The following is a 21,004-nucleotide window of genomic DNA, read 5'->3' on the forward strand; positions in this document are numbered from 1 at the left end:
CAGCCAAGACGCAGAGCACAGAAAAGGATTTAATTTGAGGAGAAACTAACAATTAGTCAGGATACATACTTAGGACATTCATTAACACTAAGCGAACATGCCAGATATTCAATTCCCTAAAGAAGTTTTCCTAATAATTTTCCATTTCCAACCACAATTTTGATGGTCTGAAGAAACAAGCCTTCAGGCTTGTAGTAAGGTGAACTAAGACCTTAAATATAAAGAATTTTCAAGGTAAGATTAATAAGAATGTGTTTAAATTATAAGTTTATTGGACATAAGATATATAGGTTGCTACCAAATAAGGACAACCTATATCTTACACACAGAACATTTTTATATGATTAAGTTTAAGGATAGTCTCTTTTTTCCCTAAGAGGAAAGAACATCTATATTGACCGATTCAAAATGCATCATGAGATAATCAAACAGTTATTAATACAAGAAACTCAAAATAGCAAAAATATTTAATCAATGAAGTCTTGGCAAAAAGTTTATCATTGAAGTCTGTCGGCTGGTTTTTCTTTGATGCTCCAGCTGGTCACTTACTTAGTTCAGCCTTGGAAAAAAAAAGAAAAAAGAAAACAAAACAAAACAAAAAAACCGCTGAGGAGAGGTAAATTCATGGTGCCACAAATCATGTCTCTGTTACTGTCCTGAGAAGATTTCACAGCTCTCTCTCTTCTACCTTTGCCTGCTCCCTACCACCACTTCTCAAAGCAAATGTGTTCTTTGGGAACATGGCTGTTTTCCAGTTGCTTGGAGAAAAAGTCTGTCATTGGAGGTGGGCCACAAATATAGAACAAAGTCTCTTTTGAAATATGATCTCTTATCTCCTTCTCCGTTATTCTTCCTTCTACCAAAAAAAACAAACAAAAAAAAACAAAAAAAACCAGAATCAACAGCAAATAAGCCAGACATGCTTGTACCGAAATGAGGAAGGACTAACTACCACTCAGCAACTGTGTCCGTTTCCAGGAACTCCAGCTCAGGGAGTCTAGTGCTGAGGCCCTCACACTATGGCTCCTGGCGGTAGCACCGGGCGCCAGACCCAAGCGGAGAGTGCATCTCTAGGTTTCCGGCAGGCAAAGTGGGAAGCTCGTCATAATGCACTCTTCAGACAGGGCCAGTTAGCTTACTAATCTTTGGTAGAGATTCAGAACTCACTTCGGCAAAGTAAATAAACTGGTGAAAAATCTTTCCAGGCAGGGGAAACCACGAGTAGTTTAAATGACCATGAATGGCAAATGGCATCGATTCAGTCAAAGCTGGAATATAAATTCTTTGTAGGCATACTACAGCGATGACGCAAAGGTCCCCTTAAAAAATGTGGAAAATAAATTTTTAACATGGGCAGTAAGAAACCTGTACATAGTAAGTAAATCTCACTGAATCTGTCCTTACTTTTCCATGATGAGTCACCCCCCAGCTCCCCAGGTAGTGACATTCCTAGGCAGCAACTCCCAACGGTAAAGCATCCACACTCGACCGACTGGCATGTCCTCCAAACAACCACGTGGAGATAGTCAAAATATCTTCAGGGGACTCACCTGTGATGTATGGCTGCAGTTCTGCACTGATTTGTGTAGTCTGTTTGGTAACATGCAAACTGCACGCAATCTTCTCAGGAAATTCATTTACTAAATCGAGGATATTTTGCTGGAATGTCAAACATATTTGGTCACGCTACAATTTTAAAAAATCAAAACAGATGTGCACAACCCCTGCCGCTGAACCTCGACTCCCATTCTGCACACGTCTGCCACTCTTCCTCTCTACTTAGAGAGGTATTGTCTGCAGCCTAGCAGGCCAGAGCGTTCAGAGTACAGAGGGCTATTTGGCTTTAATTGAAATCTGAATATGCTAACAAGCATATTACTAACTCTCCGGGAGTTTTTTCTTCTTCCTTTTTCTCAAGCATCGGCAATTAAGCAGCAGTTTCACTGACCACAGTTGTGTCTTTTAACTGTTTCTGTTCTTTTGTTCATCCTGCAGCTGCAAAGCAATCCAGAGTGAAAGCCTTCTCCTGTCAAACGTACTTAGTTTCAACAGATGGAACCGACGGGGGTTTCATTTACCCAGCGGGTCTAAACTCTGTGCCTCTCACCTACTCCTGTAACACACGAGCCCAGTTGTAGGTCTCCTGACTCGACGGAATCTCAGGGATGTGGCGACTTTTCTGTTCATCCGCCTCCAGATTCAAGCCCACAAACCTGCCCTAGGCCTGTCACTTCAGTGGGCGCGTCCTCAACACTAGCTGTTTCACTGTCCGGCATAAAAAGTGTTGGTTAATTCCCATCTGAACATGATAAAGCCTTGTCAAGGCTTTTGGTGGGACAACGGTTGCAGAGAAGACAGAACTAACGGAAGAAAGTTCTATGGACGACTAATACCATGACACGAGTTTGCTCACGGCAAGCGACGAGACATATGTTTCTTCCTTACCTTAAACAGGAGTTCACTGGTATTTTTTGCACTGTAGAAGAGCTTTATCGTTCCGACCTCATAGCCGCTTCCTTTGTTCGCCTGGTCTCTGTGGAGGTCTGCCGCGTGCCGCAGGATGGACAGCAGAGGGTTAATTCCGACTCCTCCTGCAATCAACACCAGGTTTCTAGAGGCATCTGCAGGCTGAGGGTCAAAGAAGAACTCTCCACCCACTCTCACGGCCACTTCAGAGTCAAGGGTACACTAGGGCAGGAAAGAAAAGATCCGTTAGTCCTTTGTGGCACAGGTCTTAAATCTAATGCTCTTCTTTAATAACACAGACTGTGTCTACCTTCTGCATGTTTATCAGTGTTTAGGACTATTTTCACAGCCAGCTCTCAATTGTGCCAGGGCCCTGTGAACTGATTCCACTTGTCCATTATACAGGCCATTTGCTACTCTGCCTCTGTGATCCACACTGCACAGCCACTCCAGTACGGACAAAAGAAGACTCGCGTCAGTAATTTTGCCATTTGTTAACTTCTTAGGTGAAGAGCTGGGTTGTGGAAAAAGGCACTGGGCTCAGGGGACGGCTCTGAAGCACGAGTCCCCTTTTCTCTGCGGCGCTCCTGTTTTCTGATCCAAGTCATGGAGCTGACACAGGCAGGATGGAGCAAGTGTCACTATGCTGCGGCTGCCCTGGGCTCATAAGAGAAGACCCTGGGGACCGGGGGGCTTCCTCCGGGTCACCAGCAGGGCACAGCCAGAGCTGTTGCACAGGCTCGAGGCCAGCCCTGAGATGCTGGTCAGTACTGTCCGCTCTTCCCTGGAGAGGTAAGAATAGACAGCAGAGGATTCACACTAGGAGGGGAGCACCACAGACAGCCACCCCACCCAGGTAGAGCGCCTATTTGGTGAGGCCACTTAGACCAGAAATACGATAAGAGCTGAATGTACTGGTTCTCCATGGAGGTGATCCTGCCCCTGACGGGGTGTTATGGAAACACGTGGTGACACTTCCTTATCGTCACCATGGTTTAGAAAACCCAACTGGCAGTCAGAGGGCAGGGCCAAAGGTGTTAGATGTCTTGTGAAGTTAGCGATGTCCTCGAGCCGGCTTCTGTTCAGCTGATGGTTAAATTTTGAGGAATTTCATGGACTAGTTTCTACTGGTTGTTTGAAATCGGCCACTGAGGGAGTATCTGCAGCACAGAAATCAGCAAATGCTGCAAATGAGGGCTTTTGTACTCAGAGAGCCGATCTAGCAGCACATCATTATCTCCAATGCCCAGGACTGCCGTGCAGAAACTTGTGAATGGCCCATGGGATGTACATGTAGGTGAAAACTGGTTCGTAATAATCTGAGACTAGATCCTAACTCATTTTACAAAAAACACAAAGCATTTTTTGCACGTATCTAGTGGCGTCTGAATTTTCCAGAATGTAACCATCATGTGGATTGTGCTTTGCTGTATCCAGAACTTTACCAAGTATGTTCACTGTTCTGGAAAACCACATCCCAGTTCTGTCACCATAAAGAATCTTACAATCTGCATCTGTAGAGGGTGTACTCATGGTGATTCCACACTGAGGAATAACCATCTGCCTACTTTGTTCTTCTAGTTAAGATATGCCCAACCAGGGGCGCCTGGGTGGCACAGTCGGTTAAGCGTCCGACTTCAGCCAGGTCACGATCTCGCGGTCCGTGAGTTCGAGCCCCACGTCAGGCTCTGGGCTGATGGCTCAGAGCCTGGAGCCTGTTTCCGATTCTGTGTCTCCCTCTCTCTCTGCCCCTCCCCCGTTCATGCTCTGTCTCTCTCTATCCCAAAAATAAATAAACGTTGAAAAAAAAAATTAAAAAAAAAAGATATGCCCAACCATTCATACACTTAAACACACAGGAGCACCTGGGTGGCTCAGTTGATTAAGCATCTGACTTCAGCTCAGGTCATGATCTTGTGGTTTGTGAGTTCCAGCCCCACTTGGGCTCTCTGCTCTCAGCACAGAGCCCGCTTCAGATCCTCCGTCCCCTCTCTCTCTGCCCTACCCCACTTGTGTTCGCTCGCGCGCGCTCTCTCTCTCTCTCTCACTCTCTCTCAAAATAAAAAAAATATAAAGAAACATATAGGTTCTGATTGTGAATCACTTTTCTTTTTCTTTAAGTAGGCTTCATACCCAGCATGGAGCCCAATGCAGGGCTTGAACTCACGACCCTGAGATCAAGACCTGAGCTGAGATCAAGAGTTAGATGCTTAACCAACTGAGCCACCCAGGCACCCCATGAATCACTTTTATTTCTCCTTGGCATTACACTTAGAGAATTAGGCCACCCCAAAATTTTTCATGTGTTGATTACACTAACTTTGAATTTCATCTCAGGATAGTTCTACAAAGAGGGCATTGGATCTGACAGGGTTGAGACTTCTAGTTTGGAGAAAATGCACTCATCTGGGAGCCAGAAGACTGAATCTTAATCACAGTCTATGAAGTCCATCAAGTTGCTTAATTTTTCTGAGCCTCTGCTACCACGTCTGTTAAATGGGTACCAGCACCTGTCCTACTCACTTCACAGGGCTGTGGTGGCCGTCATATGACACACCATGGGGAAGAGCTTGCTGGCATCAGGTTCTATTATGAGAGGGTGTTTTAGTCATTGCAGCCGTCAGAGAAGAGAAAGCACTGGGGGTGCCTGCTTCCTTCTTCCCTAAAAACGAGAGTCTAGAACTAAAGAAATTTATATCAAAAGCAAAGCTTCGCTCCATTACATGTTCCTGATGCAGATCAACTGAATGAACACCCTCCTAAGAAGCAGTAAGTTATCATGTGCTTTTAAAAGACCAGACCCTCAGCATTCACTCCTTGGCACCTTACATGGCAGGTAGGCAGCTAAGTACTTTTTGACATGAATTGAATTTGGGGCTTTACAACGGAAAGCTGTTAAATCTTAAGGGTTAATCTTTGAGAAATCTAAGAAAAAATGAAAATTATTTTAATTCACTAAAGAGGTTCCTTTCTGGAAAGTAAAGAATGATTAAATGAAGGGAAATCCTTTCTCAGAAAAAACATCTGAACTGAACAATTTTAAATATATAGGCCATTTTTACATGAAGAACGGTAAGTGGGTTTTCATTTTTGACAAAAGAAATTAGCAGCAAGGGAGCATTCTGTTAGGAATAAGTACAATCTAGGAATCACTACAGTGGCCACCAAAGTGCTTTAAAATGCCCCTTCTTTCCAAGTCTCAAAAAGAGAAGCTGTGATACGAGAGGCTCTGCCTAATGACGACAGATTTAATCTCTTTGTACCCTCCCTCCCCATCCTGCTTGCCTATACACGTTTCTCTTTATTTCCAAGAACATAAGAGAGACTAAGAAATGAGACAGAAATCATTTTCTCCAATGGTCATCTTCAGTAGGACTAGTAGTGACAGCAAAGCCTTTAGGGTACTGTTTTTAGAAACCGGAGTATTTTCAAAACCCTAAAGTTGGCACCAACAACAAAACAATGTGCATGCCATCTCCTTAGTGACAAAATAATCTTAAATAGATCTCTCTTCTAATTTGCTAGCATCTGGAAAGAATGAAAAGCCATCTTTGTCTTTTATTGATCAATAAAAACTGCCAAGGTAGCATGAACACAAGACTCAAAGTGCTACACGGTATAATATGTAAGCGAGTAAAAGGACGTTACCCTCAATTACATAGCCATGTATCTAATTTGGGTATAGATTTTTCTACTTGCGAAATAAACAACTTTTCCACAGCAACTGGAGCCCAGCACACAATAGCTGTCTAGAACCCTTTACCCTGCCAGGAGCCTGAGCCAAAGCAGATAAAATAAAGGAAGACATTTATGGCACTTTATCCCCTGTCCCCACAGAGCAGCCTGCTGCCACCCAGACACTCACGTGCCTCAATTGTCCACTCTAATAGCTTCGTAAGACAAACCCTCAGGAGGAAAACAGCCACCTGAGAATGGTTCCAAGAAAAATCTGACTTCATAAAGGCTGTTTGCAACTCCCACCGGGCAGAGTGGAGCAGGCACTACAATTAAAATGTGCATTCAAGCAATGCCACTTGGAGATTTTCTACCGCCTCTAAGAATAAGTTCCTTCATTGAAATGTCAATGAGGCATGAAACCAAGCAGGGAGCTGTGGACCAGGACCAGGTCAAGTCACGTGGGAGGCTGATCACTGGAGGGGACTCATGGAACTAGGAGCCAGGATGGCTAAGCTCATTTTAACACTGAGTGTGGGACACATGGAAACCTTGCTGGTTCCACCCCCATGGCATCTTTTAGAGACTCAGGATGCAGCCTACAGACAGCAATGGGTGGAAAATCCAAAGCGAATCTAAAAAGGAATGCAGCAGCTGAGGACACATGGAAGGAGTGACTCAGAAGGTCAGAGGGTAAAAATGTGACAGGATACACTTTGAATGGAAATGCTAAGGCAAGCAGCTGCCTTACTCTGAACAGATACAACTTGACATGCAGACCCTAATTAGAACAGCTATTTCTTATGCCCCTATATCTTTTTCTTTTTAATTACCTTACAGTAACACATTTTTTTTTGGGTGGGGGGAGTATAGCTCTATGAATTTTAACACATACGTAGATCTACGTAACTACCACCAAAACCAAGATACAGAACAGCTCCATCACCCTCAAAACCTCCCTGTGCTCTCTATGCTCACACCTTTCCCTACCCCTCACCCCTGTTAACCACTCATCTGTTTTCCATCATTGTATCTTTGTCTTCCAGAGTGTGACAAAAATGGGATTATGGAGTACGTAACCTTTGAGAACTGGCTCTTTTCACTTTACATGTGGCCTTTGAGCCTCACCCAAGGGGAGAGCATCAATAGTTCATCCATTTTTATTGCTGAATAACAATACATTGTTATGAATGGATCACAGTTCGTTTATTCACTCACCCGCTGAGAAACATTTAGGTTGTTTCCAGATTTTGATAATTATGAATAGAACAACGATAGATGTTCCTATACAGGCTTTTAAATGAACAGAGCTTTCATTTCTCTAGAATAAACACCCAGGAGCAGTATTACTAGGACTTATGATAAGTGCATATTTAATTCCATACAAAACTACCAAATGTTTTCCAGATTGGCTGTATTACCTTGCATTCCTGCTAGCAATCTAAGCAATACAAGAGACTTCCAGTCACTCCACATCCTTACCAGCACTTGGTATTGTCAGAATTTTTAAGGTTCGCCATTCTACGAGGTGTGTAGAGACACCGTGCTATATACGGTTTTAATCTGCATTTCCCTAATGAGGGTGAACATCTGGTCATTGCTTATTTGCCATCTTACATCCTTTTAGAGAAGTACCTTTCAATCTCCTGCCTATTTTTAAATTATGCTTGTTTTCTTTTTGCTGACTTTTGAGAGCTCTTTATGTATTCTGGATATTACAGATCCTTTCTTGGATATCTAACGTGCAAATAACTTTCTCTGAGTCTGTAGCTTGTTTTGTTTTTTTTTTTTTTAATTCTGTTAACAGTATCTTTTGCAGAAAAATGTTTTTAGTTTTGATTAAGTCCTATACATCAACCTCTTCTTTTATGGCTCTTGCTTTTGGTGTCCTGCCTAAGAACACTTTGTCCACCCTCATGTTCAGAATATTTCCTAAGTTTTCCCCCGAAATTTTTATAGTTTTGTGTTTTCCACTTAGATCTACAACCTATTTTGGGTGAATTTTCAACATAAAGTATGACATTTAGGTCAAAGTTCTTTTTCTTTTTTTCGCATACGGATAAACAACAGTCCCGTTTCTACATGTTGAAAAGGTTACTCTTTTGCCACTGAATTTCTTCAGCACTTTCGTCAAAACTCAAATGGCCATATGTATGTTGGTCTATTTCTGAACTCTTTATTCTGTTCCATCAATTTATGTGTCTGTCCCTTCACCAATACCACACTGTTTTCATTACTGTAGCTTTATTTTCACCTTAAATTTGAGCAATGTGATTCTTCCCACTTTATTCTTTTTCAAAACTTGTTTTAGCTCTTCTGGTCCCTCTGCCCTTCCAATAACTGCTAAAATCAGTTTATCTACAGCTACAATATTTATACTGGTACATTCCTTTTTGGAAAAGGTGATAAGAAAAGGCCTGGGATGGGATGGAGGTTGTTGGTAAATATAGAAGGCACAGTCCAGAAACAAAAGGGATGGTGGTAAAAAGGAGAGAAGGGTCAAAAACTAAGAAGACAACTAATCTGTGCTGAGCTCATTCTTTGTTACCAGAGTTCTAGAAGGTAATGAGCAGGCAGCTTCTGTAGGATTGTGCTGAGTCCCATGGTAAAACAGCAGTTATTAGCAGCAAATGTGGATTCCCTCTCAGAATCATGTGTGAGGAACTCTCCAGAAAGGCAATAACACCACAGATTCAGCAGCACTCAGCTCTGGGCACGAGCGGGATGCAATCAGAAATTGTTTCCTTTCCAAATGAGAGAGTGATGGTTTAATTCCCTTTGTTTAGGACAGTTAGGAAAAAATAATCTGACTTATAGATGTACCATTTACGAGACATATATACAGAGGCAACTTTCAAAAACTTACATAAAACATAAAATATTTCAGTACTAAAGAGTGTTCAACTCAACACTGGTAACCCAGAAGATATCAGTCTTCTTCCTTAATGCATCAAAAGGATTCTGCTTCTTTGACCATCATGGAGTCTGAATTGTGGATATAGGGGCTCTTTGTGAGCATGCACCCTTTTCATTCAAGCCTAGGTTTCTTAAGTGCATGAAGTGAGCTGAACACCAACTTTGTGGGAGGCAGTGATGCCCAGATCTCCAAGTTTAAACAGGTTTGCTCACCTGATTGTGAATCCAGACAGCAGGGGGGTGGTTCGCATATTTCACTGCCAATTCTATCATCCTCTCTTGTTTTAGCAGTCTGGGGCTGGAGCATATTGAGAACCCACCAACCACAGAGACTCCTGGGATAAAGAAATCAACCCTAAAAAAAAAGAAAAAGGAAATAAACTCTTTCTGTTGAAGCAATTTTAAAAGTGGGCAATAGGTAAGTAAAACTGACAAACTTTTAGCTAATTAAGAAAAAAAAAGAGAAAAGATAAAATGAATAAAACCAGGAATGGAAAAAAGGACATCATCACCAACCTTACAAAAATAAAAAAGATATAAAGGAACTCTATGAACAACTGGATGACAAAAATTTAGATAGCTTAGGTGAAATGGGTATAGTCCTAGAAAGACAGAAACTCCCAAATTGGACTCAAGAAGAAACAGGAAATCTGAACAGACCCTTAACAAGCAAATAAATTGAATTAGTAATTTCAAAACTTCCTAGAAAGAAAAGGATAGGTCCAGATGGCACAATGGGTGAATTCTACCAAACATTTAAAGAACACTAATCTTTCACAAACTCTTCCAAAGAACAGAAAAGAACACTTCCAAGTTCATTCTATAAGGCTAATATTACCCTGCTACCCAAATCAGACAAAGGTATATATAACAAGAAAAGAAACTACAGATCAATATCCCTTGTGAATATGGACCCCAAAATCCCAGGAATACTAGGTTGGTTTAACATCTGAAAAACCCATGTACCATCTTAATAGATGCAGAAAAGGAATTTGACAATATTCAAGAGACTTACATAATAAAAATATTCAACAAACTGGGAATAAATGGGAGCTTCCTCAATCTAATAAAGGACATCTACAAAATATCCAACATTTCACGTTGAAAAGCTGAAAGCTTCTCCTCTAAAAACAGAAACAAGACAAGGATGTTTGCTCTTACCACTTTTTTTCAACATTGTACTAGGGGTTCTAGCCAAGGCAATTAAGCAAGAAAATGAAATAAAGAAGCTACAGATGGCATGATGTTGTATATAAAAAATCCTAAGGAACCTACTATAAAGGTATTATAATAAGCAACTTCAAATAATGTTGCAGGATACAAGACTAGCAAAAATTAATTGTAGGGGTGCCTGGGTGGCTCAGTCTGTTAAGCATCTGAATCTTAATTTCGGCTCAGGTCATGATCTCATAGTTCGTGAGATGGAGCCCTGCATCAGGCTCTGCACTGACAACCTGGAAACTACTTGGGATTCTCTCTCTCTCTCTGCCCCTACATGCTCTCTCTCTCTCAAAAATAAGCATTAAAAAAAAATCAATTGTATTTCCATACACTAGCAGTTAGCAATCTAAATGTGAAATTAAGAAAAATAATTCTGGGGCGCCTGGGGAGCTCATTTGGTTAAGTGTCCGACTTTGGCTCAGGTCATGATTTCATGGTTCGTGAGTTCAAGCCCCACATCGGGCTCTGTGCTGACAGCTCAGAGTCTGGAGCCTATTTCAGATTCTGTGTCTCCCTCTCTCTCTGTCCCTACCCCACTCACGCTCTCTCTCTTTCTCAAAAATAAATAAACATTAAAATTTTTTTTTAAGAAAAACAATTCTATTTATAATAGCATAAAAAAGAATAAAACAACTGGGAATAAATTTAACAAAAAAAGTGTAAGCATTGCACACCATTGCACTACAAAACATTATGGGGAAAATTCAAAGAATATATAAATATAAGAAGACATCTAACATTCATGGATTGGAAGACTCGATAATGTTAAGATGGCAATACTCTCCAAATTGATCTACAGATTCAGTGTGTGCAATACCTATCAAAAACCCCAGCTGGTTTCTTTGCAGAAATTGGCAAGTTAATCATAAAATTAATATGGAAATTCAAGGAATCCAGAATCATCAAAACAATCTGGAAAAAGAAGTACAAATTTGGAGGACTCACACCTTCTGATTTCAAAATTTACTATTAAGTTACAGAAATGAAGATACTGTAGTACCGGCATAAGGACAGGACATAGATCAATGGTAAAGAATTGAAAGTCTAGAAGTGAACTCTTAAATATACGGTCAACTCACTTTTGACAAGAGATCAACACAATTCAATGGCAAAAGAATCGTCTTTTAAATGATTGGTGCTGGAACAACTGGATATCCACACGTAAAGAGAATGAAGCTGGACCCCTACCTCACACCATATACAAAAATTAACTCAAAATGGGTCACAGGCTTAAAGGTAAGAGCAAAAATTATAAACTCTTAGAAGACTTACAGAGGAATAACTCTTTGTGGCAATGGTTACTAAGATACGATACCAAACATTTTAAAGAAAAAATGATGAAACTAGACTGCAACAAAATTAAATACTTTGTGCTACAAATGATACTATCAAGTTAAAGGACAACACACAGAATGGGAGAAAATATTTTTAAATCATATGTCTGATAAGGGACTTTGACACAGAACACATAAAGAACTCTTAAAAATGGGCAAAGGATTGGTATAACATTTCTCCAAAGCAAATACATAAATGGCAAATAAGCACATAAAAAGATGCCCAGCATCATTAGTTATTAGGAAAATGCAAATCAAAATCACAAGAGCTATCACTTCACACTCACTCGGATCGATGGCTAATCAGAAAGACAATAGTATTAGAGAGGATCCTGAGAAACTGGGACCCTTACACACTACTGGTGGGGACGTAATGTGGTGCAGCCACTTTGGAAAACACTTTGGCAGTGACTCAAAATGTCAGAGTTACCATATGACCAACAACTCCACTCTTAAATACCCACAAGAAATGAAAATATATGCCCAATCAAAAACATGCACATGAATATGCATGGCAGCATTACTGGTAATAGCCTAAAAGGGAAAACAATCTGAATTTTCATCAATTGATGAATGTATAAACAAAATGAGGTACATCCACAAGAGAATGAAGCATTGAGACATGCCACAACATAGATGAACATTAAAATCGTGTTAAGAGAAAGAAGCCAGCCACCAAAAAGACCACCTATTGTATAATTCCATTGATATGAAATACCCAGACTGGCAAATCCATAAAGACAGAAAGTAGAGCAGTTAAGCAGGTGAGGATGGGGAGTGAATGATAAGCAGTATAGGGTTTCTTTTGGGGATGATGAGAATGTTGTAAAATTTTGTTCTGTTGATGGCTGCACAGTTCTGTGAATGTAGTACAAACCACTGAATTGTACACTTTAAAGAGTACTTTTTTTAAGTTTATTCATCTTGAGAGAGAGAGAGAGAGAGAGAGAGAGAGAGCGCTAGCACGTGCACATGCAAGTAGCAGAAGGGCAGAAGGAGAGAAAAGACAGAATCCTAAGCAGGCTCCGCACTGTCAACGCCAAACCCAAAGTGGGGCTCGATCTCACAAACCGTGAGATCATGATCTGAGCCAAAATCAAGAGTCGGACATTTAACCAACTGAACCACCCAGGTACCTCTGAAGTGTATACTTTAAATGGGTGAATTTTATGATATGTAGAGTATATCCCAATAAGCCAGTTTTTTAAAAGTGTAAAAAAAAAAAAAAAAAGAGCAACAAAAATTCTTTCACTGGCATTTGACAAATTAAAATGCTGATGTGACCTTCTAAGTTCCAAAAATCTTATGTTGTCTTTTCTTCTAACCATACTGCTATAGTCTAGAACTCTTCCAAGTTTTAAGCCTTAGACACTTCTATGCCATAGAAAACCTTTTTTGGTGAGGCTTCTAGGCAATACAACAAAGCTAGTTACATACCAAGGAAAGAAAAATTTCCTAGAACCTGGAACCAAAAAAAAATTCGCATCCCAATGTCTAGAAAACAAACATCTAATCTAGAAGTTTCTCAGCCCTCAAAGAGCAAAAGTATCATTATTCCCCCAGTTATTTTCCTACCAGTAGGCTTACATGAAAGGTACACTATGTTCTCTACTGATATGATCTATGACCTTAAAATATGTTCTCTTCTGATCTCTGGCCTTAAATATCCGGACATTTTTTATAATCTTTAAAAACCAGTTCTGGATTGGAAGTGCTCCAGAAAAAGTCCCTAGCCTATTTTTTTCTCTATTCACTTGATTCTTTCCCATCAATACTTTTATTTCCTCTTCATTTCAGGCAAGATATAAATCTAAAGATTGTAGTTAATATTTATTAATACAGTCGTTGCTTGCTTTCAGAGAAGAGGTTTAATAGTTATCTCCACAGCTTCCATGTTCAAAACAATAAGTAAATCAATGAGCTAGGTTTGCTGCTTCATCTCCTGAACTACAGCGCCCTCTGCTGCTCGATGTTGATACAGACCATTCTCTCAGATGAATGACAGGGAATCCTCTAGTAACTTTGGAAACCAATCTTTTTAAAAAGGGACTCCTTCATTAAATACTATAGAATTCAAATGACATAAAAACTTTATCTGAATGGATTTAAGAGAATATGCACAATACATTATTTCATAAAACACGCCCTTTCCAAGATTAGCATTCTTGAAGCCAAGAGTTGAGGCACCTACTCTACTCTATATGAGCAAGTATAGAAGAACTGGGAGAAAGAGCCTAATTCTTTATGTAGTGAAGCCACATGTCCATATCCAACTGTGACACACCAGGAAGCCCTGTCCTGCCCACAGATGCAGCCCCAGTGCCCTGCACAGGCCTGGCACGCAAACTGTGACCAAATGTCAATGCTTCACCATGAGGTCCTAAAACTCTTTAGTCCTCAGCTTGAGTACTTGGAGCCCCTCCCTCATCCCTTGTGCAAACACCACAGACAGCACCTGCTTACCATGTACAGGCACTGTGGCCAGTGTTGGATGTAAAGATGCAAGTATGTCTTGATTCCTGCCCTCAATAAACTCACCCTAATGGGAGGAAAATCAACAGATAAACATAATTACATGGGCTATGAGAAAATCTGCTTGGGAGAGATAAAATGCTCGTCATTTAAGGCCTCTCTGGAAGTACCTGCACTTAGCATAGATTTCTTCTTAGTTCCAACATACGTGATCTTGTTTTTATCAGGAAAATACTAATAAAGCTACTATTTTATTTTTTAAAACTGTTTGGCGGGGGGTGGGGGTGGGGGCACGTAATGGAAGAAGTAGTCAATTCTACCAGGGGTGGAGGGATTAACAAAGACTTCAGAGGAGTCTTAAAAGACACACAGCACTCACCAGACAAGCGTGGGCAAAGACACAGTCTGAACAATGACACCAAGGAATGGAGCACTTTCTATGTGTGGTCATGTAAGAGTCAGGGCTGCCAAACACTGCCATTTAGGTTCTATACTGTCTACAAGGCAGCAGCCCTGCTAGAGGGGTGGGGTGTAGTCTTATTTCTCTAACCTCACTCCTCTCATCTGTTTCTTCTTGGTGTCCGTGTCCTTCACTTAGTCACTTTCAAGCATGAAAACTTTTGTTACCTTATATGAAGTCACAGACACCTTTCTCTTTCCTAAAATGCTTTGGCCTTGCTTTCCCTTGGTCCTTGCAAGCCCAAGCGTGGAATGAGTACTGACTGTGGCAGGAGGGGCATCATCATAGTGGAGATGCACACTTACCTACTCCTACTTGGCCTGCTGCTCTATCGAACAACAGCAGGGAAACCAGCCAGGGAACAAAGAATTGGAATCTGTCCCCTGGGCCTCACCAACACAGATAGATAATCTAACTGACTGAAACACTGGCTATAACAAAAAGAAAAAACAAACTAATAAAGTTAAACATGAGGCATTGTATTAAATACCTGACATATCCCAAGACATAGGAATATTACTATTCCCTCTTTAAAGACATGGAAACTGAAGCCCAGAGAAAGAAGGAATTACCCACATTACAGAGCTAGAAAAGCCAGCATGTGAATCACGTGGTCTCCAGAGCAGTAGGCATGTGACGCTGCGATACAGCCTCCCTCAGAGGACAGACCCGGCCCACAGCAGTGAGTGCCACAAGGAACACTGACTCTGCCAACTTCAGGCACTCACACGTGACACGGAGACCGTTGGTGGCACACTCCAGCCCCAAGAGAGAATCCCCATCTTTCTACCATCAGGAAGGAGGACTTTTAAGAAGGTCAAGAATGGGACTCACCTAGCTACTAGGCAGTAGATCTACTATTGACAGAAGCCGAAAAGGTTTAGTCCTGATCTGGTGAGCAGTGGTTTTGAGGGAGTACCCTCTTTTGGCCTTTCTGTTTAGATTGGATTACTTGAGTTCTTGGAACTGGTTTCCCAAAAGGAATTAGTCCCCTCTGGAAGGTCCAACAAGAACACAGTGTAGCACAGAAGAGCCCCAGCGGCTGATCTCTGGTCTACATTAAAGTGTCTACCTGGAGACCTGTGCCCAAAGCTCCAGAGCATTCATTTATTTATTTAAAGGCAGGTCTAGAGCGTCCCTGTTTGGCAGGCATCAGAGGCCAGTGGTCAAGAATTCAGAGACGTGGGATCCATCGTGACCCAATCTCTGACCCCAAAGATAAGCCCAGGGGCAATCCTCTACCTTATCTCTAGCAGTACTCCACTCGGATAATCCTAACTTCACAGACTGCATGGCAGCCACGCCCACACTCCCTCTCTCCTAGATCCTCGCCCTCTTCCCCAAAATGCCACATGGAGGTTACTACCAAGCTGCTGATCTAAGAGAGCACAGAGCACATGCCATCCCAGCAACAGCACCGAAGACACAGGCATCACCAACCTAAGCAAATGGCCATTCTGTAACCAAGAAATAAAATATCCAAAGAAACTTACAACCTCCAGAACCATACAGTAAGTCAGTAGTAAGGGAGAAATGTTTTATTTTATTTTTTAATTGTTTTTAATGTTTATTTATTTTTGAGAGAGAGAGTACGAGGCGGGGAGGGGCAGAGAGAGAGGGAGACACAGAATCCAAAGCAGGCTCCAGGGTCTGAGCTATCAGCCCAGAGCCTGACACGGGGCTCGAACTCACAAACTATAAGATCATGACCTGGGCGGAAGTCGGACGCTCAACCGACTGAGCCACCTGGATGCCCCAAGGGAGCAATCTAAGGTTCAGATGATGGGAATGAGTGCTGATGGCCCCGTGACAGGGAAAGATCAATACTAAATAGTTGGAGATGACCACCCCTATGTCTGTCCTCTGAAACAGGAGTCTGTCTGGGCACATTATAAAACCAATTCTGACATCAGTGAGATTACCAAATCCATTCATTGGTATGGGACATAGAACACCAAACTTGAAAGATTTTATCTTGAGGATCACAAGGGAATCCTATTTCTACACATATCACTAGGGAATGATGGTATTTTTCTTATCAGGTGACTACAGTTGCAAGTGCTAATACATGTGCAGGTACATCAAGGTCGCAGCATTACAAACCAACGCACAGGCTTCTCTAATCGGGAGTCTTGGTGCAATTCGATGTTGAAGACACAGAGACAATGCTGTGCGCAGGACCCAAACACTTCCACGGAAAGGGGAATATGGAAAGACAGATCATCACAATTAAAGTCTCCACTTTTCAATGTAATAACTGCTTAACTATTTTTGAAGGGTAAAAATGTTGCCCGCCCCCCTAAAACAGCCCAAATGCATTTAATATGCATCACCGAACATGTGCTAAGATTGCAGTAAATTGCCTCACAAACGCAAATTATGGCAATCAGCATCTTGTTTTCTAGTTCTAAATTCAAAGGCAAACTATGAACACAAGACTGCTAACTCTTGCTATTAGCACACTTGCTATTATCACACATCCTCCTTCTAACAAAACCACATTTCCAGATGGACTGCCAAAATTAGTCAAGTGACTCCTAAGAAAGACTACCAAGATTGACATGCCAGAAATTCACTTAGAAATGAATGCTTTATTTAAATAAAGGAAACATACACCCAAACACACCTTTCCTAAGGAAATACAAGTTGCTTTATTTACAATTCAACTTGAATTGCAACTCAGGGAGGCCATTCACAGGAACGGTGGGACAGCTGGGCTGTCCACCCTGTCTGTATTCTGACTGGTCCTTGGTGTCAAATCGGACAGAGTCAGGAGTATGATGCAGGCTGGGCCTAACTGGGGGATCCTGGTAATAAATTCAGCAAAATACTTAAACTCAACTCAGACAAGTGATACAGGAATTCAGTCAAGAAGGTGGTCAGCTCTGTGACATAACTGGGTATTCTCCTTTTCAGACTGCTGTGTTTACTCTGTATTTGACACAAAGGCTAAATTTTTAAAATGTATCAATCTCCAGCAACAAATAACTCAAGCAGATTAGATTATTCCAGTGCATTCTATTATAGCGACCATTCCTGAAGAGCATAATTATCAGAGATGTCAGGTCCCTGGCTCAGAACTAACTGCTTTGTTTCAATCTACAAAACTCAAGGCAGCAATTTTCATACATGACTGAGAAGGTCAAGGGCTCAAAACCAAGGTGATCCGAGGCAAGGAAATGAATCAGATTCTCTCTCCATGCCAAAAGGAGGCTCCCCTTGAACGGGGATGGTCTAGAATTCCTACTGCTCAGGAGAAACAGCCAGCCAATGTAGTCCTTTCCAGAAGAAAAACTAAGCCCTGCTATTTGATGGCAACTCCTTGAACACAAAACACCAAGGAAAGAGAGAAGCCACTTACCACTGGCCAGCTTTAAAAGAAAAATCTTTATCAGCAACAAGCAGGTGGAGCCTTTTCACTGATGGCGACTCAGCAGCAGCCCCACAAACCTTAGCGGCCGACACGACCTAGAGACAAAAGATGAACTGTGGCTGAGGTTAGCGAGTACACACGTGAGGAACAAACCATGGCTTTCTGGTAACTAAGGTTTCTTGAAATCTACAAAGATGTGCTTTTTGTAAACTGCAAAACAAGGGAAGGAGCACTTTGCTTTAAAATGCTTCCTACCACCAGGTCAACAAATTTTAGTTATCTTATTTTTGAGAGACTTGCATTCAAACTATTCAAATTTTATACTGCATATAAAAATCAGCTTTTTTTTTTTTAAGTTTATTATTTTGAGACAGAGAGAGGACACAGTGGGGGAGGAGCAGAGAGAGAGGGGGACAGAGAGAGAATCCCAAGCAGGTTCCACACTCCAAGCTGAGCCTGACACAGGGCTTGATCTCACAACCCTGAGATCATGACCTGAGCCGAAATCAAGAGGTGGGAGCTTGACCGACTGAGCCACCCAGGGGCCCCACAAATTCAGCAGAATACGGATCTCGCGGTCCGTGGGTTCGAGCCCTGCATCGGGCTCTGTGCTGACAGCTCAGAGCCTGGAGCCTGTTTCAGATTCTGTGTCTCCCTCTTTCTCTGACCCTCCCCTGTTCATGCTCTCTCTCTGTCTCAAAAATACATAAATGTTAAAAAAAATTTTTTTTTAATGTTTATTTTTGAGAGAGAGTGGGGGAGAGGCAAAGAGAGAGGGAGACACAGGATCCGAAGCAGGCTCTGCGCTAATAACACAGAGGCCAATGCAGGGCTTGAACTTGCAAACTGCGAGATCATGACCTGAACTGAAGTCAGGTGCTTAACCGACTGAGCCACCCACACATTTCAAAATCATCTCTTAAAGGGGCTGTTTAACAAGTGTTTACTTGTTGAGTGTCTAGTATATTCCATGCACCAGGCTGGATAATCTGGAAAGAGCTTGGGGAACTGGAACCCTGTGAACCATCTGCCTGGTGTCTGAATTCTCGGTCAGACAACATACACAAAGTGAAACCCACTGTCAGCTACGAGCCTATGTTTGTTCTGAGCCTGTAAGAAGTCCATGACAAGCTAATTTCAGAAATTACAAGCACTTAGCAACTTATTTTTAGCAATTTCACAGAGTCTGTTGAATCTAATAATAGACAACAAATTGGGTTTGTATTCCCTATGATTTGTAATTTATTTTTTCTAATTCACTGTTGATATTTGCCAAAATATAAACAGTCCACAGCTTTAGAACAATATCAAAAATAGCTCCTCGCTACAGATAGTTTGAGAAGCACTATCCTAAACAACATATCTGGTTTCTAGAAAATTGTAAGGTCTGAGCCAGGCACTCCTCAGTGTCATCCACACCTCAGCAGCTCTCGAGTTCAAAATGCCTCTGCTTCCTTCATTCTTTGTTTCTTCCACCTTTGGGTTTTTCTTCCTCCTGAAATCTGAGACATCTTCACATGACATCTTCAGAACATCTTGTCACAAAAAAGACAACATGACTCTTTCCTCAACCTCCTACTGCCATTCAACTCCACTTCTGGAAGCAAATCAAAGCAGTAGCAGGTGACCAAAATACAGTCATTCTCCTTGGATGGTGTTAGTTTCACGGCTCCACTAAAGGGTGCCTTGGAAAGCTGTCAAGGTCAATCAATGAACCTCACACCCTAACACTGCTCCCCCTCAACCCCTTTCTCCCATAGGACTAGGTTTAATCAAATTACCAGTGGGAAGCAATTCTTAAAAACCCACTGCAAAATTCTCCAGATGGATGGTGGTCTCCCTCACCAACTCAAAATATCTCTGAAAATGTCTTATCTTTCTCCTGCTCCCATAAAATCTCTTGCCTCTCTTCCTCTGGATTTTTGCCAGTCCTCCTTCTCCCCTCCCTGAGAGCAAGTAGGTCAGTTTCCACACTGACCATCTCCCCGAGTTTCTGATCCTAGTCTTGCCCATCCTCTCTGAACCAGCGCTCCCCCACTCCCGCCAGCCCCTTCCTTCAGGGCCACAGTTCCTCTCTCTAGACCTCCTGTTCATCAGGCAGGACACCTAATGCCATCTGCCTTCCAAAATAAAAGGAAGCAGCCTAGTGTGGCTGCTAACAGCACATGCTCTGTAACCACACTGCCGGGTGTATAATCCCGGCCCCAGCACGCACTTACCAACCGTGTGACCCTGTGCACATTACCCAGCCCCTCTCGGTTATAAAATAAGGTCAACAACACCTGTACCTCAGAGCTGCTGGTGATTAAATGAGATCATACGTGCAAAGCACTTATAATGCTGCTGGTTCATAATAAGTACTCATTAAGTGTCTGTTACAACGTATCTCACGGCATTCATTGTAATTAGCTTACTAGTATTTATTTATTACATTATACATTACATTTTATTCTCTTATTATTGATATATATGCCACCATACCAGTGTTTTCCATGTAGGACCTTGCAGAATGAGCACTGCACACCCCCAGGGGGCCTATTCTCATAGAGGACGAGAAGAACCTGTGAAGTACAGTGGCCTTTGTACCCCGTCCTAGCCATTTGCTAGAACAAACTTAAAAAGCCATAGTGGGGGCACTTGGGTGGCTAAGTCAGTTAAGCATCCGACTCTTGATTTCAGAGTGGGTCATGATCTCATGGTTTGTGGGTTCAGGCCCCACAGCTCGCTGTCTCTCTCTCTCTCTCTCTCTCTCTCTCTCAAAATAAATAAGCTTTAAAAAAGCCATATTGTCTTCAAGCAACTTTAGAAATTTGGCCTTTAATCTCTGCCTCTGATACTTCCTTATCTGACAGAATCTTCTGAGACGCTCGGTAAACACAGGTAACTCAGCTTCTGTTCTCTAGCAATGGGTTCTAATGATGTCTGCCTGAACAAATGAACTCAAATGTCCAGGCTCAGTTCTTGCCCTCTCTGAGCTCTATGATTCTGACACTTTTTAAATTTTTTTTTTTTTAATGTGCTACTTATTTTTGAGAGAGAGAGAGAGACAGAGTATGAGTGGGGGAGGGACAGAGAGAGAGGGAGACA

At 41.8% G+C, this 21,004-nt stretch overlaps 1 protein-coding gene across 5 annotated transcripts in view; it reads right to left on the bottom strand.

The window, feature by feature from the left end:
* Positions 1-250: 250 nt before the first annotated feature.
* Positions 251-21,004, bottom strand: part of OXNAD1 (oxidoreductase NAD binding domain containing 1) — a 41,779-nt gene continuing 21,025 nt past the window's right edge. For 4 of the 5 annotated variants that reach the window (XM_040480125.1, XM_040480124.1, XM_040480127.1 and 1 more), the window contains 5 exons: positions 17,906-18,012; positions 9,271-9,412; positions 2,446-2,688; positions 1,551-1,659; positions 251-856 (listed from right to left, as the gene is read on the bottom strand). In XM_040480125.1, coding sequence (XP_040336059.1) covers positions 702-856; positions 1,551-1,659; positions 2,446-2,688; positions 9,271-9,412; positions 17,906-18,012 — 756 coding nt within the window. In that variant the 3' untranslated portion in view covers positions 251-701. The remainder of the gene's footprint in view (positions 857-1,550; positions 1,660-2,445; positions 2,689-9,270; positions 9,413-17,905; positions 18,013-21,004) is intronic. The other variant, XM_040480128.1, reaches the window with a different exon arrangement.

Source organism: Herpailurus yagouaroundi, unplaced genomic scaffold (genome assembly GCF_014898765.1).
Source record: "Herpailurus yagouaroundi ecotype Mexico unplaced genomic scaffold, PumYag 159, whole genome shotgun sequence".
Classification (NCBI taxonomy): Eukaryota; Metazoa; Chordata; class Mammalia; order Carnivora; family Felidae; genus Herpailurus; species Herpailurus yagouaroundi.